At 33.4% G+C, this 26912-nt stretch overlaps 3 protein-coding genes across 3 annotated transcripts; 2 read left to right on the top strand and 1 right to left on the bottom strand.

Annotated features, from left to right (window-relative positions):
• Positions 1-2306: 2306 nt before the first annotated feature.
• On the bottom strand, positions 2307-4888 carry LOC143580191 (uncharacterized). The gene is made up of 5 exons (XM_077063284.1): positions 4840-4888; positions 3909-4070; positions 3711-3827; positions 2928-3035; positions 2307-2392 (listed from the first exon to the last, which is right to left on the bottom strand). Exons 1-5 carry the CDS (start codon positions 4864-4866, stop codon positions 2387-2389), a joined length of 420 nt encoding a protein of 139 aa, XP_076919399.1. The 5' UTR covers positions 4867-4888; the 3' UTR covers positions 2307-2386.
• A 5977-nt stretch (positions 4889-10865) lies between these two features.
• LOC143580192 (protein SEMI-ROLLED LEAF 2-like) lies at positions 10866-16473 on the top strand. Its single transcript, XM_077063285.1, has 19 exons — positions 10866-11046; positions 11269-11343; positions 11413-11528; positions 11709-11823; positions 11885-12013; positions 12147-12194; positions 12305-12462; positions 12522-12718; positions 13231-13499; positions 13580-13729; positions 13812-14093; positions 14181-14330; positions 14419-14494; positions 14654-14781; positions 14932-15129; positions 15225-15356; positions 15437-15553; positions 15709-15855; positions 16121-16473. The coding sequence occupies exons 1-19, from the start codon at positions 10912-10914 to the stop codon at positions 16298-16300; spliced, it is 2802 nt and encodes a 933-aa protein (XP_076919400.1). The 5' UTR covers positions 10866-10911; the 3' UTR covers positions 16301-16473.
• A 1876-nt stretch (positions 16474-18349) lies between these two features.
• Positions 18350-26159, top strand: LOC143580193 (transcription factor E2FB-like). Its single transcript, XM_077063287.1, has 13 exons — positions 18350-18481; positions 19587-19779; positions 19858-20003; positions 20073-20161; positions 20248-20299; positions 20365-20417; positions 20511-20561; positions 20685-20733; positions 22565-22630; positions 22704-22780; positions 22867-23089; positions 23166-23232; positions 25751-26159. Exons 1-13 carry the CDS (start codon positions 18350-18352, stop codon positions 25876-25878), a joined length of 1326 nt encoding a protein of 441 aa, XP_076919402.1. The 3' UTR covers positions 25879-26159.
• The last annotated feature ends 753 nt before the right edge of the window (positions 26160-26912 follow it).

Genomic DNA, 26912 nt, shown 5'->3' on the forward strand with positions numbered 1-26912 from the left:
TTTAGTAGACAATTCTTTTAATAATTATTAATTTATAGTTTTGTTAGGACCAATATATATACACTAGGATTTCAAAAAGTTATTATCTTACTATTTTTTCGATGAATTACTCTATAAAATATTAACAAAGTTTTGAAATTGTTCCAATCAGATCACTCATAAAATATTTTGTTTCAATCATGTTATTAAAATTTTCTTTTTGTTTCAATTATAGATATTTTACCTGTATAGAAGGTTATCTAGGTTTTTTTTACATTTAAATAGTTTGATATTGCATAATATTGTTTTAAAAATTTTAAAAAAAGAATTTTTAAATTGCAAAAAACTACAAAAGGAGAAAAAATTCTTATAAAATTGCGAAAATTTACAATATAATTAATATGTTTCTTTATTTTTTTGTATCGAAGCAATTCATAATTCTACTATTAAATATTTAAATATCACATAACTATTTTTATGAAATTTTTCTAAAAAATGGTGGTTTCTCATAAAATAAACAGTAACTTAAATTTTTCTACTTTTCACCATTTTTCGCAATTTAAAAACTATGTTTCTCAGTTTTTACTATTTTTTTATTTTGTATAAAATATTTTGCAGTGTCAAACTATTAAAAAATTTAAAAAAAAAACCCTAAATAACTTGTTATCAAGGTAAAATATCTAGGATTGGAAAAAAAAAACTTTAGTGGCTTGATTGAAACAAAATATTTTTTGAGTGACCTAATTGGAACAATTTTAAAACTTGGTTACTATTCTATAGAGTATTATCTTTTATTGAATGGGTCCAATTTTGCCTGGGTCCCAAGTTAAGACTGGACAAATTATTAATTTTATCGATGTTATTAATTTATCGAGTATTAAATTATAGAGGTTTTACTGTATATGTGTATGTAATTTGAATTCGAATTCTAATTGAAATGAAAATTATAGATTTGTATTTGATTCAAATTTGATTACCAGACTTGAATTCGAATCGAATTCAACTTTTTTAAAAACAAATATGAATGTTGATAACTAAATTTGAATTCGAATCGAGTCAAATTTCATAATTTTCGGATCCAAATCGAATTTGAACATCTCTGGTTGGACATATATCCCTATTTTTGCCTTTCCTTTTCCAAACAAATACTTATTCTCTCATCGGAGTTCAATCACAAAATATCCTCTCATAATGATTAGGCTACATGAAAATTGTGCTCGCCCAAAATGCTCAAGTTTGATATTCCTGGATCATTTGTCTGGAACTAATACATGCGGATTCTTGCTTCAAAATCCATGTCCACTTTCCAATAGAGGTGCACAAACCGGTTTAAAACTCAAAACCGGTTTGGGTTGAAACCGATTTGATTTGGTCAACAAAAGTCCAAAACAGGTTTAAGACGAGTTTCGGTTTGGGTTCAAACCAGTTTCTTGACTAGGTTACGATTGGTTTCGATTCGGGTCTTGATCGGTTTCGGTTCAATTTTTGACCGGTTTTGCCGGTTTCGGTTCGGTTAACCGGTTACCGGTTTCGGTTCGGTTAACCGGTTTTGGTGGACAAAATTACAAACCGGTTGCAAACCTACGGTTTCAATCGGTTTCAAATCGGTTTCTACATAATTGGTTCAAACCGATTCGGTTTTGGTTCGATTTTCGGGTCGGTTCGGTTAACCGATTTGTTTGCCCACCTCTACTTTTCAACATTTACATCAACACCCAACGAATTGATATTTACATGATCCAATCTGCCTACAACAATAACCAATGTTTACATGTTTTAAAAAAATTGTTCTTGTGTTTCAATTCCATCTTAGACAGCGTAAAAAAATGCGATATAGTAAAACAAAGAAACATTTGGTATCCACTCCCAAAAAGGATAACATAAAACCAATAACAATACCAAAAGGTTGTTGCAACCATTGTCATATCTACATAGCCTATAGGTCGGTGTCGGTTTTCAAACTGTACTCGTTGGGGTTAGCAAAAAAGACTAAGAACCTCAACCATGTTTTCCTCTTCCATAACTACTCGAATTTCCAAATCCAGATGCGGAAAACCTATGTTGATATATACTATAACCTGCTGCATGAAACATGCTTGGGTTGCTATGAAAGCCTGAACTATAACCGCTACCACCATCAAATTGGAATCTATGAATGGCCATTGGATATCCCCGCCCATGGTTATAGTTATGATTGTAGGCAGGAGGATGCTTGGTTATCGAACTACCCGAACCCCTTGGATTCGGTTGAGGAGGTATAGATTTTTCTCCTAAATCATTACCACGTTTACCCATCATCTCATTCATCTTCTCCAACCTCTTCATCATCTTCTTCATCTTCTTTGCCTTTTTCTTCTCCTTCTCCTCCGTCTCAGGAATCGAAGGATCCTTTTTCTTCTTTACCTTCTTAACACTCTTTTAAGAAAAAAAAACCACTTAAAAATTGTTAAAAATAATAATAAATACCCTAGCAGTAGCAAAGTCGACCCATTTACTTGTAAAAATAGGTGTAAACAGCTACTCGAGATCCGCTTTCTAAAATCTCGAATAAATGAGCTCGAGCTTAAAAATAGGTTTGTTTAATGAATGAGCCGAAGCTGACTTGTGAGCCTAAAAGTGTCTTATTTGTATAATTTTTATTTATAGTAATAACTATTATTATTTAATATATATAAATTGATAAAATAACTAAAAATGTTTATTATGTTATATACAATTAATTAATAATGTACATAAACTAAGTAATAGATGTTAACGAGCTGAGGTCGAGCTAGGAAAAACTACTCATGAGTGAAGCTTGAGCTTGATCAAGCTCTAGTTGGTTAAAAGAGCCGAGCTCAGGCTTGGCTCGTTTACACTCTTACTTACAAATGGGTCAACTGGGTTATGTTTTATTTGTAATATATCAAACAGGCAATAATATAAATCTTTAACTAAAAGCCCATTACCTTCGGAACACCAATGCATTTACATGCCGTATGGGATTCCTGATAGCACACACAACAAGAACTAGGAGTCCATTCACTGCCTGTTTCTGCATGCACTTTTGCACATTCCTGTATAAAGCCACCATGTCAGACTAAATAAAACCTCTAATTCTATCCAAACAAGCTACACCTCAAAACAGACAAAACTCCACAATAAAAAAATGCAAATATTTATAATAGATATCAAATTGAAGGTGTGGAATAATGTGATAGTTTATGTTAGTTTATAACAAAAACAGTTGTATGATAAGATTATTGATAATCTTGATGCAGGCTTATGGACAACATGGCTTGTTTAGCTGGCTCATTGGTTCACGCATTAGCTCGCTTTAATTAAAGCCCAAATTTTAATACATATAGAGATTATAACAAAAAGTATAAAAGAAATTTTGACATATATGAATTATAAATTGTTTAGTTTATAAATTCTGCATTATGCGTATGTTTATATTATTGTTATTATTATTATTTTATTTTTAATATTGCTTATATATATATCAATGTCTAAAAATATAAAACTTATATTTAAATATAAACAAACAAGCGAGCTCGACGAACCATGAGCTGCTCGAGCTTTTTTAACGAGCCAAGCTCGAGGTCAACATTTAAACTTGTTAAAATAAACAAGCCAAGCTGGCTAGGCTTGGCTCAGCTTGTTTGCTGAATGAAAGAAAATGCTCCCCTAAATTTATCTGATAGTTAAATCCAATTTTTGTTAATAGTTTGAGCTAGTGAAGAACTTACCCAACCAGAATGGCCCAACTGGCCACATTTGTAGCAAGAAACCTCTGTTGAGACTTCATCAGCATAATTTACACAGCAAAGATGGCCAAAACCCTTGCAAACATAACATTGTACTTCCTGAAACAAAGTATATAAGAAAGTTACATGAAACAAAATAACAAAAGCGTAGATAGATGAAGCCAAAAAGATACTACTAACCTTGAGGTCATCTGGAGAATACATGCTCTTGCATGAGAACATTTCATGCCCAACATCACCACAATTCAAACACATTTTGGTGCTTTGAGTTCCCCAACTGGATTTCTTTGGACAATGTTTCACACGATGATCACCTTTCTTGCATATAAAGCAAGTTTTACCCTGTGAAAAGTAAAAATAAATAATATTACAGTTTCAGCAAAACCAACTAGAAATAGAAATGAGCCACACACCTACACGCATCTTAAGATCTAAGTTATGCTTATTCAAAAAAAGAATCTCATTAAAACTACTTAACATTCATACTAGGGGTGCAAACGAGCCAAGTTGCTCGCGAGCTACTCGAGATCAGCTTGTTAGAAAGCTCGATCGAGCCGAGCTTAATAGCCCGAGCCCGAGCTCAAGCCTAAAATTAATATAAACGAGCCCGATCCCGAGCTTCACTTATCGAGCTCGAGCCGGTTCACTTATCGAGCCTAAACGAGCTTGTCATTTATATAATTTTTTAATTATATATTATAATTATTAATCAATATAAATTATATGAAAAAATAAATAAAGATAACAATACATAAAATTATAATAGAAAAAAATAGATCAAAATAATTAAAATTATAGTTAAAAAATTTTGATAAATAGTAAACGAGCCAAGCTCGAGCTTCAACATCTGCTCACGGCCGAGCTCGAGCTTTGAAAACAGAGCTTGAAACGATCCGAGCTCGAGCTCTGTGTAAGTTCATATTCACGCAGACTTATAACTAGTTACAAGTTACAAATGTCGGAAACTCTAAGATACAAAACACACTGTTTGAAGTTTTTCGGTATCTTTTGTGACTATATATGTCTGGTCGTTGTTAGGGGGGTGTATTTAGGGCTGCTTATTTAAACAGTTTCTCTGCTTATTCAGGGTGAAAAATCGGAATTTAATTACCGGAAGAACGATTGTCTCCTTCTTCATCTTCTTGTTCTTTTTATTGTGCTGTTGTTGTGACAGATGATGATGAAGGATTAATGCTGGTGGATGCTGGCCTTATTATTGGTTTTTCTACGATTGTTGGGTTGTCATCATCGCTGCTGCTGAGAATAATTGGAGAATTAGGGTTTCCATTCGCCATTTTCTTTGCCCACGGATTATTCATTCACACAAACCCTAACCCGATGTAACCTTCCGATTCTCAACTATTTTTTAAATTTGTTTTTTAAACGACCAACTAAGTACGGATACTTCGTGCGCGGTCTCATTGGTTAAAGATAGTCTGAGCCGGCCACTAGTCTGGACGGACGAAGCCTCTAGCGGTCCACCTATTGATGGATTCACCTAATAAAACCCGACCCCCACGCCTGCCAAATGGCACGACAGCGAGGAGCCGGTTTATCAGGACTCGAACCCTAGCACGCCAGGATCATCCCTCATATCTCCCATATAAATTAGCGATAGTGAGGTCTGAACCCTACCTCTTACTAGTAAAGTGAGTGCTCTACCATTGAGCCACATCTCATTTATATGTCAACTATTTTTAATTAAGAAACTTATAAACTCTTTTTAAAAAGTTAATAATTTATTTTAAAGTTTATAAGGTGTAAGGTGTTTGGCAATTTTAACTAAAGATGATAAAGGCAAAATAAATGAGTTTTGAAAAATTAGGAATATGTGATTTCACTTAGGGTCAAGTTATTCTATACGAAAATGAGAAGGGTGAGAATGATTTTTAGTCATACAATAAAACCCCAATAAAAAGTTAAAAAAATAAAATCAAAAAAATCATAACTCAAAATTAATAAAAAACAAAAATAATTAAATATACAAAAAATGTTTTCAACGTCTTTCTCGTTCTCATTAAAAAACATAATAGTAAGTGAAAAAAGTTATTATGTCTTTTTGTTTATCATTGTGTTTTATGTTTATTTTTGTCATTGATTGTGTCATTTTCCCTGACATTGTGTCTTTTTCTTTATATTATATTGTGCTATATTACTTAACATTGTGCTATATTTTATTCGGCATCGTGTTATATTTTTTCATCTATTGTGTCTTTTTTAGTTATAATTGTATCTTTTGTTCATTTTCGTCATCACGTTATTGATATTGGCATTTTGTCTTTTCATCAAATTTTTTTTATTTTTTTGTATTTTATTTATTGATTTTTTTTTTAAAAAGTAGTGTTCTTTTTAGTCATTTTGGTTTCCTCAATATATAAGCTAATCCATACATTTTTTTTAAAACTTCTTTAAAAAAATTCATAAGTTAATAAGTTCTTTTAACAAAAAGTCATTTTTCACTTAAATAAGCAAGCCCTATTCCCACATGATGAAAAAAGTAAAAGGTCCCGAGAAGAAAATGATCATATCTGACCACTGCACATTGCTAACATCAAAAAATAGAATAATCGAGAATCCCGAGTAACAGACCAGGCCGCTAAAGTAGCCAAAGTAGTAATAAATCCTGATAATAAAACGGGTCCTATAGACAACCCATCTATTCCTAATTTATTGAAGCTTAATAATTCTATTTTATGGTATTGGTGTCAGTTTATCGTAACCATGGTTAGGGGTCGCAATCTTGACCCATGGGTTGAATGGGTTGTATCAAAATGTATATTATGGGTCAGAATGGGTTAAACTAAAAAAAGAAAATGATTGAAACAGGTCAAAACTGGTTGACATTTCTCGGGATTTTTTTATGGAACGAGAAAAAGGGATGAAACTTTTTGGTATTTTTACTTTTTAAGTTTTTTTATTTATATTTCGAGTTATAATTTTTTAATTATTTTTTTTTTGAATTTTTTGATGAGGGGTTTTGAAATATGTCAAAATGGGTTGAGATTTCAAAACCCCTCATCAAAAAATTCAAAAAAATAATTAAAAAATTATAACTCGAAATATAAATCAAAAACTTAAAAAGTAAAAATATCAACAAGTTTCCTCCGTATTTCTCGTTCCATATTAAACAAAAAGAGAGAGAGAGAAATGTCAACCCGTTTTGACATGTTTCAATCATTTTCTTTTTTTAGTTTGTCCCATCTTATACATTTTGATACAACTCATTCAACCCATGGGTCAAGATTGCCACCCCTAACCATGGTGTCAAATTTTAAAAAGTAATCCCCCGATGGTCCTCTGTTAAAAAAAAATTAACGGCGTTATATTTTTTAACGAATTTCAAACTAATCTTGCTTTTAATTGGAAGGAAGATACGAATCGATTATGTAAAACTTAGTTTGAAAACACAAACTATTTGAGAAAAAATGAACAGATACTAAAGGAAATAATAATAATAATAATAATAATAATAATAATAATAATAATAATGTCAAAGCTTAATAGAGTTAGGGTTCTTTTTTATCAACTTAATAGGGTTCTTTTTAGTTGGTATCGGGACACCCATAATGGTGTTTCCAACTGCGCTGGTGTTCCTAGCGGTAGTGATGGCTTCCTTTTTTTTTACAACGATGACTTTCAACCTTCATGATGCCAAGACTATGTTGTTTTAACCGGGCTCACGCTTGAACACTCGTGAGTTATTGGTGAACGCCTACCGCCTACCGGATAAACCCGTCTCCCACGCTGGCCAAATGGCCCCACAACGAAGAGCCGGTAAAACCGAGTCGAGATCGAGAATCGAACCTGTGACCTGAGATCCCCAAGTCTTCCTCTCATTTTTCTGATCATCTCAGCTAACCCAAATGGTTGTAGTGATGGCTTCCTAGTCCACTCTTAGAATAATGTTAAAAAATGATATTGATTTTCAATTAAACAATATTGTCTATGTAATCTACCATACATATCATAAATATGAATAAATAGGGGCATTAAACATGAGAATCAAGAGGGTTAATGTGTGCTATAAATTAAGTTGTTAATATATATACTTTTTAACGATCAACAAGTCATTTAAATAAGCTATTGGTTAAATTCATCAAATCGGTATACACTTACCTTTTGATCAGGGGAAAACCTCCACCTAAGGACAACGCCTTGAACACATGCCCGAAGGCACAAAAATGTAGTGAGATAAGACTCATTTAGTTCAATGATCCAATTAGTGAACGTGGCCTACTCGCCTAGTCCACCACCATCATCATCCGGTGCCACCGAAACCAAATGAAAAGAAGCAATCGAACCTGAGTCACATTCAACTTAGCTAAAAAGTAAAAAGTGGTTAGTTTTGTTACACTAGCAGCAAACCCACGCGATGTGGCGGTGCCGAAAACTTACAGCGGGATACTTATTTCTTGTTAGTTTATCAATCATCTCGCGATATACATGTAGTATGATAGTCGACGTTTATTTCTTCAGTGCTTTTCTACATTTAAGACCATATGAAAGAAGCACAACCTTCAAATTAGTAAATGTAAACATACATATTTGCTGATAAACTTACAGTTAATTTCTGTGTGAATAAAATTTCTTCAATTACACCACTTTACAAAGTTCAAATATACAAAACAAAAAAGACGGATGAGAACCTCATGCTTGTCCTTACTCTATTTAATGTCCAAATAGTCTAAGCATTCAAAATATAACGGTTAACATATAACCATAAACACATGTGTATCTTGTATACTTGAATCAATGTATACTAACTTTTCTAGTGGTGACGTTGAATCTTTGACTTTAATGCTAACTTTCCATTTTTTTGCTCTTGAATTTGTATGTCGTTCTCATTCAGATGTTTGCTTCCGGGTTCCACATGAACCTAACTTATACTAAACTCTGATACAAAAACTATATATCTTATTAAGTAAACGTTATTTAAAGTTTAAACATTCGTAGCATTATATTAAAATGTTATAACTAAATGCCACGTATCAATAAATCTACTAATATATATAATAATACCTTTGCAACGAAAGCCATGTTCCCACTATCTAGTATAAACCACTACTCATAGACAAAATTGTAATCTATGATCTATGATCTCCATCTTTTCATACTATACAAGCTAGCAATAACACGTGTGTCACTAATTTAACATATATTGGATCGAAAGGACTTATTAATAACACCAAAAAGGAAACTATCGAAATCAAATTATACTTAAAAATTAGATATTTGAATTCACATAAACACATATAAATTGGGTAAATTGAAAACCAAAATGATTATAAAACTAAAATCATTATAAATATTAGTTTTATATGCTTGAATTTGACTCATTTAACTTACATGAGCTCAATGTTCATTCAACTTACAAGGGCTCAAGCTCGATCTCACCTCAAAATGAGCTATATTTATAAGGCTCGAGCCCGACTCGCGATTAGTGTTTGAGCTCGGCTCAGGATTCATTTTTAAGCTTGAGAACTTACAAGGGCTCAAGCTCGGTCTCACCTTAAAACGAGCTATATTTATAAAGCTCGAGCCCGACTTGCGATTAGTGTTTGAGCTCGGCTCAAGATTAGTTTTTAAGCATGTACCTTCATGATCATCAAAACAAACATTATATTAATTAAAGAGTAACAGCCACAAGTAGTAAACAATTCATAAGGAGATCCGTATAAATGTAAAAGTTTAATCTTATCGACCCACTAATAATGATCATCCAAAGCCACTGATATGTCGATTGACGCAACCCGAACCAACAAGCCAATGAGTAATAATGTGTTGTCCAGTTGTCATATGAATGTCAGTTTAGTCAAACATGTAAAATTAACAATATTACAAACTTTAACTGTGGTATAAATTTGAACATATTAAACAAATCAAACAGTTATTAAAAAATCAAAATTAAAATCAACTAACAAGATGAAATTATCAAATAAACCTTCCAGATTATAACAAGTTCCATAATTAAATTTTGACACATCAATCCAAATGTAATTATGAACCACTGATGAATCCACCTTTGTGTTATTGGTTTTCATCTTGGTTTCTCTCTAGAGAGGTGAATATGAAGGAAAACCATTAAATATGTGGCTTGATCTTGAAGGGTTATGGCATGCCCTAAAATGGAGATTTTGTGTGTTTGATTTTTTTTCAAATTGATAAAACATGAAGATGTAGCAGGAGATGATTATTCTCGATTTCAAAGTGAAATTTTGTATACTAAATTTAAGAACAAGATGGGGTAGCATGAAAATAGGAGGAGCAGGAGAGTGGGCATGGTGACTGTAAATATGTAATTGTGATTTGAATTGGATTGTGCCATAAAGCATAAGTAAATAGAGTAAAATTAAAGGGGCATTTTGAAACTTTGAACTTAATCACAAAAGATATTTATTTTAACAGAGTTGTACATTGATGCAACAATGACTTGTATATTATTACCCGCATATAAATATTTAATAAAATTTACATCGAAACGTAGACAAAAATAAACATGCCGCGATGGTATGTTCAAAATTTATGAAAACTTAATACATTAAAAGATATAAAAGAAAAACAAAACAAAATGGAGGAATATGTGGTTAAACTAAAGGGAGTGGAATGATAATTATTAGATATAATTTCAAAAGTTTAGTATAGTTGAAGGGTAAATATTATATATACAATTTAATATAATAATAATAATGATTTATTTAATGGGGACATTTTGATACGATGAAGCATGCATTCCACGTAGATTCATCTTTTTCTTCTTGTGTGGTTACTGCTTGGTGTGGTTGATTTGATTCTTCAATTGAAATTGAATTGCCTCATGCATGATTCAATTCAATATCAATATATAATTATTATTCCTGAGATTTGTATTAAATGATTCATAACTCCATTGTGATCATGCGGTTACAGATCTGTTACTTAATTCTTTCTTTCTGTGTTTATCCAGATCCAGACTTATCTATTAATTCTATTGTCACCAATTCGCACTGATCTAAATCTCCATTTATTATTAATCGAAATATTAACCCCATGGCCGGGTTAATAATAATAATAATAATCGAATGTGACTGATTGATCATTGTGTTACATTTTGGCAGCTGAGATTATTGTTTTATTATTATTATTATTATTATTATTATTATTATTATTATCTTCCAGAGAAGATTAACTCCAATATCTTGAGAAAATGGGGGTTATTTCGAGACGGGTTCTTCCTGTGTGTAGCTTTCTATGTGTATGTTGTCCTTCGTTGCGGGCTAGGTCAAGACATCCGGTCAAACGATATAAGAAGCTTCTTGCAGAAATATTCCCTCGGTCTCAGGTCGAAACTTCAACTCGCTTACTTTATGAAATATTTAGAATCAAGTGATAGTTTTTGAGATTATATATAGTGATATGCAGTAATTAGAATCAAATAATCAAATAATTTACTTTGACAAAAAATGCTGCATTTTATTTGTTTTTGTGTAAGTATATTTTCTACTTCTGGAATAATAAACAGTCTCAAGTATGAATCTTCAATCTGCTTATGATGAAATGGCAGAGTGGTGAGCCAAACAAGCGCAAGATTGGAAAGCTTTGTGAATACGCTTCTAAAAATCCTTTACGAATACCCAAGGTAAATTTAGCATCTATCCACTTTTCATGATCCATTCATGAAGTTACCTACGATTTCTTCCCTTTACAGATTACTGATTACCTGGAGCAAAAGTTTTACAAGAATTTAAGGAACCAAAACATTGGTGCAGTAAAAGCTGTACTGCTCGTTTATGGGAAATTGTTATCCTCTTGTAAGCAACAGATGTAAGTTTAAATATTATATCACTGGAATAACTATTACTTTTGAATATCTTTTCTATCAATTCTCATTTAACTTTCAGTGTTACTTTTAGCCCAATTCATTCTCCCATATGGAGTTTAAAGTATTAATTGAAGTAACCTGCAAGTGTATATTTTAACATATCATTGTGTGTTATATTTTAGGCCTCTTTTTGCAAGTAGTTTTTTGGGGATCATTGGGAGTCTGCTAGAGCAAACACAAAACCACGAAATGCAAATTCTTGGTTGTAATGCTCTTGTCAACTTCATAAGCAACCAGGTACTTAATTCACATCAATAACTTACTATAACTTCCTTTTAAATATGAAATCATTTGGCAGATAGACAATGCATACTTGTTCAACTTAGAAGGCCTCATTCCGAAGCTTTGTCAACTAGCTGAAGAAGCTGGAGATGATGAAAGAGTATTAAGGTTAAAATCAGCAGGACTTGAAGTGTTAGCCTCTATGGTACACTTCTTTTCACTTCATTATCTTTATCTTTATACGATAATTAAACACTTAATTAGTATACATGCTTAATAACATAACAGAAGACTGCACATTTCACGTTCCAATATAATTGTTTAATATTTTTGACTAGGTGCGATTATTGGGAGAGCAGCCTCATGTCTCTATGGACTTTCAGAATGTATGTTGCATTAGTTGAAAAGCATGGTGATTTCAATAATCTGTTTGCAGTTTACAAAGAAATACGTTCAACTATGAACTGTGTTGAATTTTAATCTCAATTCTAAACAGATTATATCAGTGACTTTGGAGAATTATACAGACTTTGAAATGAACCAAGAATTTAAAAAGTACAACAGACAACATTCTCAAGGCCATGAGCACGCTCCTTCATTCTCCGACTTTAGCAAGACCTCAGATTTAGTCAACTCTAAAGATGCCCCTTTGGTGTAAGTACACACTTTTGGCTCATATTTAGCTAGTCTTGATTGTTTGTGATTATGTTCAGGGATGCACACAAGAACCCTTCGTATTGGGCCCGGGCTTGCTTGCATAACATGGTCCGGTCTGCAACTGGTTTGACAAATCTAAGACGTGTACTGGAACCTGTTCTTCACAAATTTGACACTAATAAGCTTTGGGTACCAGAGAAAGGGCTTGCCTTTTCGGTTTTGCAGTATCTGTTGACGGTTTTGGATGAAACAGGTTACCAGGAGAACTTAGATCCCCTTTTCAAGTCTTAATACATGATTATTCATAGGGGTGCAAACTAGCCAAGCCGATTGCGAACTACTCGAGATTGGATTGACAAAAAGCTCAAAATGAGCCGAGTCATATCGAGCCCGAGCTTTGCCTGAGACTTAGATAAAGCTCGTCTAGTTCCCGAGCCTGAGCTCGGGCCTTGCATGGGAAGATCGTTTAGGCTCCTCGAGCCTTGTGTATTTTTACGTTTTAACTCTTTTAGACTTCTATGTATCAATTTCACACTGCACAACCGAGCTCGAGTCGAGCTTTGGCTCGTTTAAGGTACCGCACACACAAACAAGCTTGAGCCAAGCTTAGACTTGTTTAAGGTTTTTCTCAAAATATTTAAATATAATTATTAATTTATATAAATTAATAATTTAGTTTGAGCTTGCAATGAGCTCGAGCTTGTCCCTGCTTGTTTACACCCCTAAGTTGTAGTTGGTATATAAACTTTTTCCATGTGAACTCAGATGACAGGTCCCACTTATTATTACCAATCTTCTTGGTAAAACATCTGGATAACAAAGATGTTAGCAAGCAGCCTGTTTTGCAGTTGCAAATAATAAATGTCACAACACAACTGTCAGGGCATGTAAAGCATCATGCTTCGGTCACCATTGTTGGTGCAATATCTGATCTAATCAAACACTTACGCAAGTGTTTAATTCGATCATCTGAACCTTCAAGCTCGGATCTTCAAAGTGGTTTAGAAAACTGCATCTCAAATCTCTCATGTAAGGTTTGTAATATGCTCTATCAACATCAAATTTGATGCAAAGTAAATTAAATGCATGACTCTTTTTGCTTGATTATTTGTAGATTGGTGATGTGGGGCCCATTCTCGATACTATGGCTATCGCGCTAGAAAATATCCCGATTAGTGCAGACTTGGCTAGAGCAAATGTTCATGCTATTTATCGAACTGCTCAAGTTATCAGTTCCATTCCAAACAAAACCTACTTCCAAAAGGTTGTATAAATAATTGTTGTATAAAATATGATTGCGCAAAGTATATTATTTAGTGCTAATCTAATTTTTTGAACCCTTTTAGGTGTTTCCTGAGGCTCTCTTTCATCACTTGCTCTTAGCAATGTCACACACAGATCATGAAACACGAGTTATTGCACACCGTGTTTTCTCTGTTGTGTTGATTCCTTCTTTACATCAAACTTGGTCAATCCAAGATTTAATACCTTCTTCAAAAGCTGGCTTTCCAACAATGATATTGCAAGATGAAAGCAACAAAAGTACGGTACTTGAAACCATAGATGAAGAAACAATAGAGAAAGACAATGATATCATTGAAGACTCTTCTACCTGTAATGGGAATACAGTATGATCATGTTTTACCTATTTTACTTAACATAGATGGTAATTTTTTTTACCAAAAATATTCTATTTTTTTTTAAAAAATTTTCAGACCTCTAGTTCAATGCGATTGAGTGGTCATCAAGCAAGTCTTATCCTTTCATCCATTTGGATTCAAGCAACATCCATGCAAAATAGCCCTAAATGTTTTGAGGCTATGGCGCATACGTATACTCTTGCTTTATCGTCTATTTTGTCAAAGGTATCAGTAAATGAAATTCAACATTCTTGTTATTATATATCATTCATATGATGTTTATGTGCTAAATGGTGTGCATGGTTATCTTCAGAATCAATATCATGTGGCTTTACTTAGGTTTTTCCAGCTGGCATTTTCCATCAGAAGCATCTCTTTGAATCGACAATGTATTCGCTTCAACTGTAAACTTCTTAATGTAACAAACTTATAACAGTTATGAAGTACTCTATCAAGAGATTGTTAGTCAGTGAGATAAATATCTATTTTGTGGCTTTTCTATGGTGATAATGTTGTTTTGTTATGTTGATTCCTTGTATATTATAAAGGTAGCCTGCAAGCATCCCAGAAAAGGCCTATGTTTATGTTGGCTTCATACATGATTATTGTCTCTGCAAAGGCATGCCAGCTTCCAGAGTTAGTTGGTTTGGTTAAATCTACATTGATAGAAGAAACGGTTAGTTTTCACTTCATACTACTCGCATCTTTTTTGCTTTCATCTTTTTTAATGACTTGTTTGTAAACCTGATGTTAATGCAAGTTTGTATAAATTAGTATGCATGTATGTCAGTAGTATGTTTACTAAATTTAGTGTATTTATATTCAGGTAGATCCTAATTTGGTGTTGGATGGAGATATTAGGCTTCGGGCTATCGGTACAAAACCAGATGACAAAAACTGTTATGTAGAACACACAGATGACGCTTCTGCAATGAAGTCACTCTCTGAAATAGAATCAAAGGATCAACAACTAAAAGATGCAGTTTCAGCACACTTGGTATCTTGTCTTAGCAAATCATCAGAGGTATTCACACATAGTATATACACACACACGTTCACATAGAGAGAAATAAGTGTCTCATAACATTTGTTCTAATTTCTTTCTTGAATGTTTTGCAGAATGAAGTGTCAGATATGAAGTCCCAACTTTCACAATGGTTTATGCCTGATGATGAGTATCCTATGGGGGTCCCACCGTTTATGGGGACACAACTGTCATTTTTTCAGATGGATATTCCTGATTTTGATAAGGTTAAATTTCCCATATAACATTTTGCTGCATTTAATTTTCATCTTTATCGAATGCACTTGCAATTTTTGTGTTCTCCTAGGTTATACCTCATATTGAATCAGCAAATGAAGATCCTCTGGATCAATGTGGAAGCCAATCCGATCCCAAACCCATCGATTCGCTTGACATTATAAGTGTCAGCCAGCTACTGGAATCAGTAAGTCTGTTCAGTTTACTTTTGTGTTATTGTGCTTTCGGGTTGTTATCAACTCAGATATTAATAGTCAATACTCTCTTGAAGTTTCACAAAATAAAAATATATTTATGAAACCAACTAATGATTAGTTATCTATTTTGTTGTGTCACAAACAGGTAGTGGAAACCGCACAACATGTTGAAAACATGCCGAATTCATCAATAAATTTAACCTTTGATGAAATAAAAAACCAGTGTGAGGCTCTCGTGACAGGAAAACAGCAGAGAATGTCTGTTCTTCAGAGTTTTAAGGAGCATTCTCCAGTTGGATCAAATTATGTAAGAATCCATGTTCCTTTGGCAAACATCTTTCTTTCTTACAAAACTGGACCGTTAGCACCCCTAGTTCGGGTTTAATAGTTGTGTTAAACATGCTGCGCGTCATCTCAAACACGTGCAATGTGTTGCCAAATATAATAACAACAACAACAATAATAACAAAAATAATACTAATACTAATTATATAATAACAATAAAACAACAAATAACATGGGTTAAATTGTAATTTTAAAAGTGTATAACAGTTAAGGGGTTAAAGTTAACAACTTGTGTGAATGTTATGCGACAGCAACCGCTAGCTTCAACGAGTAACCAGACTGAAGTGAACGATCAGGCCTTTTCTTGTTTGAATGAGTACGGACAACACGAGCCATTCGGGTTACCAGCTGTAAGTCCATATGACAAATTTTTGAAGCCAGCAAGATATTAGTAGATATGAATATAGCAATTCTTATGTTTCGTATATCCTTATACAATTAATAATTCTTGTTATTCATATGAGACCGAAATGATGGCATCGCATTATCCTCGGCTGTTGGATTTTGATGATATAATGTTATATTCAAGGCTTATGAGCCAATGAAATGAGTAATGTAATCTCAAGGTTCACGTTTACTCTATATTTTCTTCTGTCTTCACTTTTCATAGTTTTCATGTTAGATTTTGTTATCCCCTTCTCTTTGATAGGCCTGAATTTTATGTGCCTAGGTTTATTTATGAATGAGTTAATTTGGGTTGTATTTTATCTCACACGAGTAGGATGAAAAACTATCTAGAAGAGTAAAAGGGAACGGGGTCAAACAGTTTTGAACGCGCCCAAGGTCTATTTTCAAAGCATACAAACTCAGAAATCATTTATTCATATCGTTACTTTTTTACATGCGATGAAGAGAGTTTGTTTATTTCTGGTTTCAATAATAGCCCATTAACTTATAAATGACTCAATTTGAACTATGTTTTATCCACTATGGATAAAATGATATGAATCATACAACTATGTTTTATCCAAAAGGAAAGAGAGGTCAGAAGTATAAAACCTCCTAAATCATACAAGTCAAAATAAATTAGATTGTTAATGATCCTAGTCATGGTTGTGCCTGATTTGATATGTTTTCGCGGCCCCAGTTTTCCACATTTTGTTTTGTAAGTTATTTAGGACGTGGGAGTTAATGCAGAATGAGCGTCGACACTAGTGCAATCGTTCCAAGTGGAATATCGATTGTCTTTCAGTTCATCTTGATGTAGTTAAATGCCATATGACAGTATTGAGGGCGACAATGATAATAATAACCATAAGACCTTTTCAACAAAACGCATCATTGGAGTAACCAAATTCTATTGACAAAGCATAGCTCGGCGAAATTATGAAGTGTTTCAGCTGGCACTTATCCATAATGCCCGGGCTCCACAAAGGAATGGAAATTCAATCACCCACATTCTTGAAATAACAGTATGTATCAGGGAGAAGGTAACATGACTCGATGCAGATGATCATTCCCTAAGAGCAACTTTAGTAACAGGGGGGTACAACTTAGTTAGTCCTTTATCAGAATAAACGAAGAAGTAATGAGAATTCATCTAAACCGGTTCTTCTCTCTTAATAACTTAAAGTAATTAGGAGAGATTAGTTTAAGTAACCTTCTCTAGAATACCTAAAGGTGGTGAGGAGAAGATAGCTACACTATTCATTGTCCAAAAAAAAAACTTATATGGGATGGGGAAGTAGTTTGGCTTTATTAGAATAAGATTTTCCTAACATGTAGACAAGTAACGATTTTACCTCCCAACATGTTATTTAGTAAATTTTTATAGCTTAGGCTAGATAAGGTAGGATATTGTATTGTTATTGTATCTTGTCATAAACCTACTTACGCACATAAGCCCACAGTGAGGTGTCTGTGTGATTCTATTCGTGGTTGCGCCTAGCTTGATTTGTAACTTTGTGACTAAAATATTTCTGATAGGCTTGACTGGTAAATTTTTTTGATAATGGCTGAGCTTGGCTTGACCGGTAACTCTTGCGACTAGTATTTATAGACTTCAAACCCTTATGCTTATTATTGTGGAACTAATAATTAGGAAAGTAAATCTCTAATTAAATTATCCAAAGTTGAATAATTACTATTTTCAAAGTTTTTTTTTCTCTTTTTTAAGTTAAATATTTAGATTTGAATATTTAACTTCTTCAGGTCTTCATTATGTGTAATGTCTATCAAATCTTGTCAGTCAGTCAGTCAGTCTTGTTGTCTCTCTTCCCGCTTTTTCCAATCATTCATCCTACCTTCGGTCTTCTTTCATCATCTACTATCCACAAGTACCCCAGATCTCTTCTTTCTCTCTCTGAGTCATATCTTTCTTTTCCCGCCTAATTCAACTTCTCTTCTTCTTCTGTCAAACCCAATTGCAATTGCAATTGCATTCAGACTCAAGTAGTTGTAATTCTAATTTCGATCTATCTGCTTCCAATCAGTCAACGATCATGCAACAACCAAATCAAAATTCAAGACGTCAGCTTCCCTTCACCTCCATGAAGCTCGGTGACTATCACCGCTTTTCCTCCTCAACTCCTACTCAGCAACACCAATCCGAAGCCATACTCGTCAAATCCACGGTAACCTTTTCCAGATCTCATCTTATCTTTTTTTTTTTTAGATTATTATCATATTATTACTTACTTGCTTCGATTTCATAATAAAAACACACATACTCTGATTTCACTTCAACTTTATCTTTTTTATTACCTTTTAAACCCCAATATTATATTACTCTCTCCACATCCAATTAAGGCTTACTTATGTGCTATTTCACTCTAATTCTAGGGCTTTGGTTCTACTTAGGTCTCCAGTGGACTTAAATTAGCTTTTCGAACCTTGGAATTAATTACTTCACTTGCCAAAAACTGCTATGTATAAGTTTGTGGGATATACCTTTATCTTCTAAAACAAAGTAATAGAAGCTTCTGTTTAGCTATTGGAAACACCCTTCTTTTAGGGTGGCTACATATTTTTATGGCAACATCTTTTGTTTTTGTCTCTAATGAGACTCAAACACAACCATTAGGTTGTTGATACTGCTAGGCTAAAGGCATGTTGGTATCTCTGCGCGGTCATAAATAAATATTGAAGACAATGCTGTTTTGGTGGATTATATCTGCACTTTGTGTCATCTACTTGTTAATACTTACTAATAGTATTTTTGAGTGAGGTACTGAACACACAAGCAGGAACCATGGAAATGATTAAGGGGTTATTGGTAGGGGGTTCAGAGGCGAAGTTTACTTAGGCCCCCCCCCCCCCCTGTTTTTTCGCACAGTAGTGTAAATTTACCCGTTTTTGTTCGAAATTTTTTATACGTAGTGTAAATTTAGGCGTTTTCTGCCGAACAGTTGAGCCCAGCCCCGATCGTTTGTGAATTTTTGTATACATTTTGAGTCCGCCCCCCCCAAGTGTCTTAGTCCAAGCTTCGCCACTGATAGGATTATAGGATGTTAGACTTTATATGTAGTTGAGATGTTAGTTGGATATTCAGAATACCAGATTCTAAGGTATTTAATCTGACCATAGTAGCTTCTTAAATAAATTTATTTAATTTCTTTATTTTATTACTGTAGTGGACAATTAATATGAAAACTTTCGTCTAGCTTGTTACTAGTATTTCTTTTCATGAATTATGCTGTAAACTTATGACCAAGTTGATATTATTTTCCTTTTTGTTAGCCATTGAAGAGGAAGGGGGATGCAGCAGCATTTGAAGCTGCAGCTGATGATCAGAACCCCACTACTGGTAGCACATTAGCCGTTAGCACTCCTCTACAGACACCCGTATCTGGAAAGGCGTCAAAAGCACACAAAGTTCCAAGAACTGGAAAGCACAACAGGGCTGGATCTCAAACTCCAGCATCCATTTCTGGTGAATTACTTTTTCTTAACAATCTGTATACATTTATGTTACTAACAGAAGTTTTGTGACATTTTGTGAATTATACAGATTCTCCATCAGGGCATAATCTTACTCCTGTTGGTCCCTGTCGTTATGATAGCTCTTTAGGCCTCTTAACCAAGAAGTTTATTAACCTTATCAAGCATGCAGAAGATGGTATTCTAGATCTAAATAAAGCAGCAGAAACACTAGAGGTAGTTATATCTCTATCTTTTCAAGTAATCTAATAAATTCTGCCAACTGAACTGGTTGTATTGATACAGGTGCAAAAGAGGCGTATATATGATATAACAAATGTACTTGAAGGAATTGGTCTCATAGAGAAAAAGCTCAAGAATAGGATTCAGTGGAAGTATGCAATTTTTTCTTTCTTTTTTTATAGAATATTACAAGTCTTGGTGCTTAGACTGATTTCTGACAAGTTGACTGGTGAACCAGGGGACTTGATGGATCAACAGGGGACGTTGATGAGAATGTTACTACTTTACAGGTACGGGTTTGCTTTTACTAATTTACAGACCTTTTTTCCTAATTAATATTTTACCTAAAAAACAGGCTGAAGTTGAAAATCTATCAGTTGAGGAGCATAGATTAGATGAACAAACAAGGTTATTCACTCAATATTTATATAAAGATTAAACTTGCTGCCTTTTATGCAGTTTTTGAAATGCTAATGTTTTCCAATAATTAAATTTCCACAGAGAAATGCAAGAGAGATTAAGGGACCTGAGTGAAGATGAAAATAATCAAAAGTAGGTTTTCTTTTATTTCAACAATCTAGGCATTTTCTGATGTTTTACACTAACTGTAAAAGAGATATTTTTTGAAGTTTCTGCATTTTATAACATTTACTCTCATGCGTGGTTGTATTCTAGGTGGCTTTTTGTCACTGAAGAAGATATTAAGAGCTTACCCTGCTTTCAGGTATGTTTTGATTACTTCACTTTGAGCCGGGGGTCTCTCTGGAATCAGCCTCTCTATCCTTAGGGATAGAGGTAAGGTTTGCCTACATCCCACCCTCCCCAGACCCTATTAGTAGCTTTGCTATGAGTGGGATCTACTGGGTATGATTGTTTTTGTTGTTGTATTCAGGGTCATTTAACATCTATACTATATAATAAATAAAGGTTCTTAATGCCACATGGCATCACATAAAATAGCTTCTTACAAAATGTTCCCACCTCTCTCTCTTATTAAATGCATTTTTTTTATTAATAGTTTTATATTTAACTCTTTTTTCCTTCTTAATCAATTATTCTCTTTTTAATAATTATTTTTTAATTTAAAATTTTAATACAAACATAGATATATTATTTAGTTTTATATAAATATGTTGTATTAGTTATTAATATTAAGCTTTTATAAGTAACAAATTTTCACGTTGATTTAGATAAAATAATTAATTTCAAATAAAGAAATTTTAACTTTATGTTTGTTTTGCAATTAAGATTAATAAAAGCTAAAGTCAATCACTATAGATGGTTTGATTTGTTTTTGAGACAACCTGTTTTAACGCATGGTAAGTGATGTGTTTCATTATCTAAAGTTGAAATAAAAAAACAAAACGAGACTACTAATTTTGATATGTAGGTTAAAATTACAAATATTGTACACAAAAACATATTTAGAGATTTATTAATTTTCAACAACTTTTTATTTCCATACTGTGTAATATGTAATTTATTCTGCCATATGTTATATCTTTAAATCATTTGACATATTACATTGTGTTATTATCTAAACAAATTTATTTATTCTAACTCGTGTTCTACACGGGTTTTAATGCCATATGCCATTACACACGAGTGACCCTTACAAAATTTTCCCATTTCTCTCATGTTAAATATATATTTCTTTTTCTTATTAATAGTTTTATATTTTATCTTTTTTTATTTCAATCTATTATTATTGAGTGAACTGCGGTTTTCGTCCATATGGTTTGTCGAAATCCGCGGTTTTAGTCCAATAGTTTTCCCTCATCTCTCTCACATTAACTACATTTCTCTTTTTAATATTTCATTTTCAATTTTTAATAATTCCATCATAATTTAAAATAATTAATACCATCATAAATATGTTAATTTGTTTAATATAAAATGCATTGCATTAGTTATTAATATTAGATTTTTATAAGTAACCAATACGAAACGGTTGGATTTCTTTAACCGATTAAAGTATCAAACATTGTTCATGTCAAAACAGTTTAAGATTAAAATGAGTTTTGGTCCATGAGTTGGTTTAAAAAAGTTGTCATTTACAAATAAGTTTTGATATAGAAAATAACAAAGAAATAATTTATGATTTATGAATTTTCTACCAACTTTTTATATTTCCAAATTGCGTAATGTGTAATTTTATTGTATAATATATAAATATGTGATACATTTTTTTTTGTATTTCACATTATGTTATTATTTAAAAATTTTTACTTATTCTAACCCGTGTGCTCCACGGGTAACTAACCTAGTTCTTTATAGATAGTTTGGGATTATGGGTCAAAACAAGCATTATTTTGTATGGGTCAAGTTGACCCAAAAACACTTGCTTTTTTTTTTGTTTTAAAATTCACTTACTTTATAAACAGTTAGGTGTTAAATATGATTAGAAAAACTGTATTATACAGTTAAGAGGTTGCATGCTTGAAAATACACTTTTATTGGCTTTCAACTATGTGACCTGTTTTAAGCAATCTTTTTATTTTACTCATTTTACCCCTATGACTAACTGATTTACCATTGTCCTTTGTTGGGTTCAGGACGAAACCTTGATTGCAATTAAAGCTCCACATGGCACGACTCTAGAAGTTCCAGATCCTGATGAGGTAATTTGAGTAATGAAATGATTTATGACATATCAGCATAAAACTTACATAAAATTCTTATTTAATGACTCAGGCCGTTGACTATCCTCAAAGAAGATACAGAATTGTTCTAAGGAGCACAATGGGCCCAATAGATGTTTACCTTGTCAGGTATCACCTTTCCTTTATTCTTTTGCTTATGTGACATTCTGATTCGGTGTATTGTTTTTTTCTTTTTACCATTTTGGCTGTGTTAGCCAATTTGAAGAAAAGCTTCAGGAGATTAATAATCATGTTGAGGCAAATTCAAGCATTCCTTCAACATCGATGATGATTAATGACCCGACTGCAGAAGTGACAGTGGGGTTGAACCAAGAACCTGAAATTGGGGTGCAAAGAATAGAGAGTAATGCATGCTCAGATGTAAATGCATCAGGTGACTTTGTTAGCGGGATCATGAAGATAGTTCCAGATATTGATGTAAGTATTTTACATTTGAGGACCCATCAACCATTTTGATTACTAACATAGTAAGTGTTAAATTGGCATGTTGCAGAGTGAAGCAGACTACTGGCTTTTATCAGATGCTGATGTCAGCATCACCGACATGTGGAGGACCGAATGTATCCTTGTTTGTTTGTTTCTACTTTTTAGGTCTTCTTAGTGTCATTCATTATTCTGATTAGAGGTGTCAAAACGGCCAGTCACACATAAGGGTGGCAAACCCAACCCAAATGGGTTATTTTGGGTCAAGATGGATAAACTTTAAAAGTTAAATGGGTTAAGGATGGATCAAAAAAATTCTTCAAGGAGGTCAGGATGGGTTGAAAATATGCAAGTGAGTTTCATTTATAGGTTAAAATGGGTCAAAACAAAATACCCAAGTTATCCAAAATTTAACTAATTCAAAATACCCAAACTATCATGTGCGAAACAAAACTCATCCGAAACACAAAAAAAGGACCAAAACGAAACAAAAACCCCGAACCGACAAAAACAAATAAAAAAACCAAAATGAAACTGAACCGAATAGAAAAACGACCAAAACGAAACACAAAAACGAAATGAAACCGAAAAACTGACCAAACCGAAAAAAAAGAGAAATGCAACCGAAAAGCTGACCAAAACTAAACAAAAACACCGAATCGACCAAAACGAAACAAAAAACCCGAAACGAAACTGAATCGAAATAGAAAAACGACCAAAACGAAACCGAAACAAAACCGAACTGAAATAGAAAAACGACCAAAACGAAACAAAAAAAAACGATATGAAACCGAAAAGCTGACCAAAACGAAACAAAAAAGAACGAAACGAAACTGAACCAAAATAGTAAAACGACCAAAACGAAGCAAATAAACCGAAATGAAACTGAAAAATGACCAAAAGGAAACAAAAAAAAAGCTAAATGCAATCGAAAAACTGACCAAAACGAATCAAAAACCCCGAACCGACCAAAGCAAAACAAAAAACTGAACCGAAATAGAAAAACGATACAAAAAAAACCGAGATATGAAACCGGAAACTGACTAAAACGAAACAAAAAAAAAATGAAGTGCAATCGAAAAGCTTACCAAAACGAAACCAAAAAACTTAAACGTAGCCGACCAAAACAAAACAAAATGAATCAAGACGAAACAAAAAAAAACAAAATGAAACTGAAAAAACTGACTAAAACGAGACAACACTGAAACCGAAAAAACCGACAAACAAAAAATATTAACCAAACTTGAACTGAAATGAAAAAGAAAAAATCGACCAAAACAAAACAAAGTAACTGAAAAGACCGAAACCTAAGAGCTAAACTAAACCTTAAAGCTAAACCGAAATTTTTCGGTTTTTTTTATTATGAGCCAGGATGACGGGGGAAACATTTTAGTTGTTTTACATTTTTCGTTTTTTATTTATATTTTGAGTTATTATTTTTTTTATTAATTTTTTTAAAAATATTTTGAGGGGTTTTTGAAACCCTTTGTATTTTGATTTTTACATGGGTCATGATGGAATCCTAACCTTTGTTTAAAAAAATCCATCCTAACCTATACCCATCCTGACCCATCACCCCAATCCAACCCAACCCATACAAATTGCCACCTCTAGTCACACATGTTGACTATCAGATCAACACAATGTGCATGGGTCGGTTTGGGTCTAAACTCGAACCAAAACCAAATTTTCAGTCTTTTGAGTTTTTGAAAATCGTTCGGTTTGGGTTCGGTTCGATTCAGTTTCGGTTTTATTTATTTTTTTTTTATGTTTTGCCATTTGGGCCTGAAAATTTTGGGCCAAGGAAAAAAAATCACCAATAATACTGAGTTAGGCCTAAATAGGTTATAATTGATTGATTAATATACGTTTGGGCTAAACTATATATTAAATTATGATAATTTACTTCAAATTCAAAATAAAAGTGAAAATCTATTAAGTCGGTTCAGTTTTTTTTTTGGTTTTAAATTTTTAATTACATGTACCGAAACCTCAGGTGGGCTAAAGTGAAATTGCACTAATTTTGACGTTATTTTACTAATCTCGTGAAAATAACGTTAAAAGTGGCGGAAGGTTAATCAGGCATCATGTGGTAGCGTTGATAGCCAAAAGACAAGGGTACATGCACCAATCGGCCGGTGTCCCAATGGTTGAGTGTTATGTGCCTTATGTCCAAGGCTTGATGCAAAACTACCATCGAGCTGGGGGTCTCACCGGAAGCAGCCTCTCTATTCCTACGGGGTAGAGGTAAGGCTGTCTACATCTTACCCTCCTCAGACCCTACCATAGCTTTGCTATTGGTGGGATATACCGAGTACGATGATGATGATGATGATGTACCGAAACCGAATGTTTGGTTTTTACAGCTTGGTTCTTCAGTTTGGTTTTTTCAGACTTTGCAGTTTCTGGTTGGGTTTTTTTAGGTTTCATGCACACCCGACACAGGCTAGATCAGGTTGACACAACAAATATGATATAGTTTTATGCATAAACTGATTTAGAAAGTTTTTATGAAGAAACAGTTTTTGTGACAATTAACCAACCTCTTTTTAGAGCCTTTTAATCAACCCATGTATTTATAATTGGGTTGAAACAGATGTTGCCACATCTAATTCTGATAAGACATATTGTGTGTTCTTAACATTGAGTCAATAGCAAGTGTTGAGTGGGGTGATATTGGCTTGCTTGAAGATGACTACACCATGCCAGGTGTCACCACCCCACAACACCAAACACCAAATCAAGATACTCTACAAGTGCATTCTGATGCAAAGCCTACATAGCCAAATCGTCTCAGATGGTAAGATTTCATAATCTCTCGCCTCGGGACCACTTGCAAAATATACGGGGATGCTAAACAAATGTAAAGTAGGAGTATATGCATGCTGCTTAATAAATTATGAGTTTCGTTTTTAGTTGGTGTTTTGTAAATACTTTTGAGTAGGTTTTGTATTATGGAAACATAAGCACATTTTGCACTCTAGATGCTAGCTACTAACCCAGTATTATCAAAGTCATTGTCCAGATTCTTATTTGCAAATGTGCTGTCTCGTGTTGCCTTTTAGCAATGCTGTTTTGAGTCATTATTGCTAAAATAAGTGTGTGCCGTAGGCGATGTGCATATTGTGTTGTTTTGATGACACACTGGTGGGGAGTCGAAGCAAAATTACATGTATGTGCCTTAGGCGATGGGCGTAACGTTTTGTTTTGTTTTCATGGTGCACTTTGCATTATAACGAACCGCTTGAGAACAGCCATTATGTCTCAGGCTGGTTCAACACTAGCATTCGGTCAGGTCATCTTCCCTGCATTCCTTTCTTTCCAAAGAGAGTCATAGTGCTAGGGCATAAAAGCTTTGATTGAATGAACACCACCTTGGTTGTATTGTTTTCAAACAAATCCAATGTTGGGCCGGTAATAGCCGAAGGTAAAAAAGGGGGAGATAGAGAAGAGGAGATTCAGAATAGTCACTCCACTCCATGGATATATCACCTTTACGTGCAAGAGGTGTCTAAGATAGACAAATATTGCTTCAGTGTATCTTGTGGCGCAATTCACCAATTACATGTTGCATATCGTGTGGACGAAGTCACCACTTACATGGATGGTAAGAAGTTAGTAGGGCTGAGCACGGTTTGGTTCAGTTATTAGGCGAAACCTGAACTGAAGTCATCGGTTTTTTGAATATACAAGCTGTTAGGTTTTTTTGGTGTAATTATAGTCAGTTTTTTTTTTTAAATTCTTTGTAGACATTGCAAAAAAAAAAAGTGAAATTTAAAAGTGAAAATGATAATTTAAAGCTTGTAAGAGCGTATTA

This window comes from Bidens hawaiensis, unplaced genomic scaffold (genome assembly GCF_021521415.1).
Source record: "Bidens hawaiensis isolate Kalapana, Puna unplaced genomic scaffold, B.hawaiensis_p1.1 tig00030276_1, whole genome shotgun sequence".
NCBI lineage: Eukaryota > Viridiplantae > Streptophyta > Magnoliopsida > Asterales > Asteraceae > Bidens > Bidens hawaiensis.

Bases quoted from the DNA above. Each gene is read 5' to 3' on its own strand.
- LOC143580192 (XM_077063285.1), top strand. From the start codon at position 10,912: ATGGGGGTTATTTCGAGACGGGTTCTTCCTGTGTGTAGCTTTCTATGT. The intron at 11,824-11,884 runs GTACTTAATTCA...ATCATTTGGCAG, and splicing joins TCAACTTCATAAGCAACCAG to ATAGACAATGCATACTTGTT. The intron at 12,719-13,230 runs GTTACCAGGAGA...ATGTGAACTCAG, and splicing joins GACGGTTTTGGATGAAACAG to ATGACAGGTCCCACTTATTA.
- LOC143580193 (XM_077063287.1), top strand. From the start codon at position 18,350: ATGCAACAACCAAATCAAAATTCAAGACGTCAGCTTCCCTTCACCTCC. The intron at 20,734-22,564 runs GTATGTTTTGAT...TGTTGGGTTCAG, and splicing joins AGAGCTTACCCTGCTTTCAG to GACGAAACCTTGATTGCAAT. The intron at 23,233-25,750 runs GTATCCTTGTTT...TTGAGTCAATAG, and splicing joins CGACATGTGGAGGACCGAAT to CAAGTGTTGAGTGGGGTGAT.
- LOC143580191 (XM_077063284.1), bottom strand. From the start codon at position 4,866: ATGAAGAAGGAGACAATCGTTCTTCCG. The intron at 4,071-4,839 runs GTAATTAAATTC...TACTTTTCACAG, and splicing joins AGGAGACAATCGTTCTTCCG to GGTAAAACTTGCTTTATATG. The intron at 3,036-3,710 runs GTAAGTTCTTCA...GGCTTTATACAG, and splicing joins AGTTGGGCCATTCTGGTTGG to GAATGTGCAAAAGTGCATGC.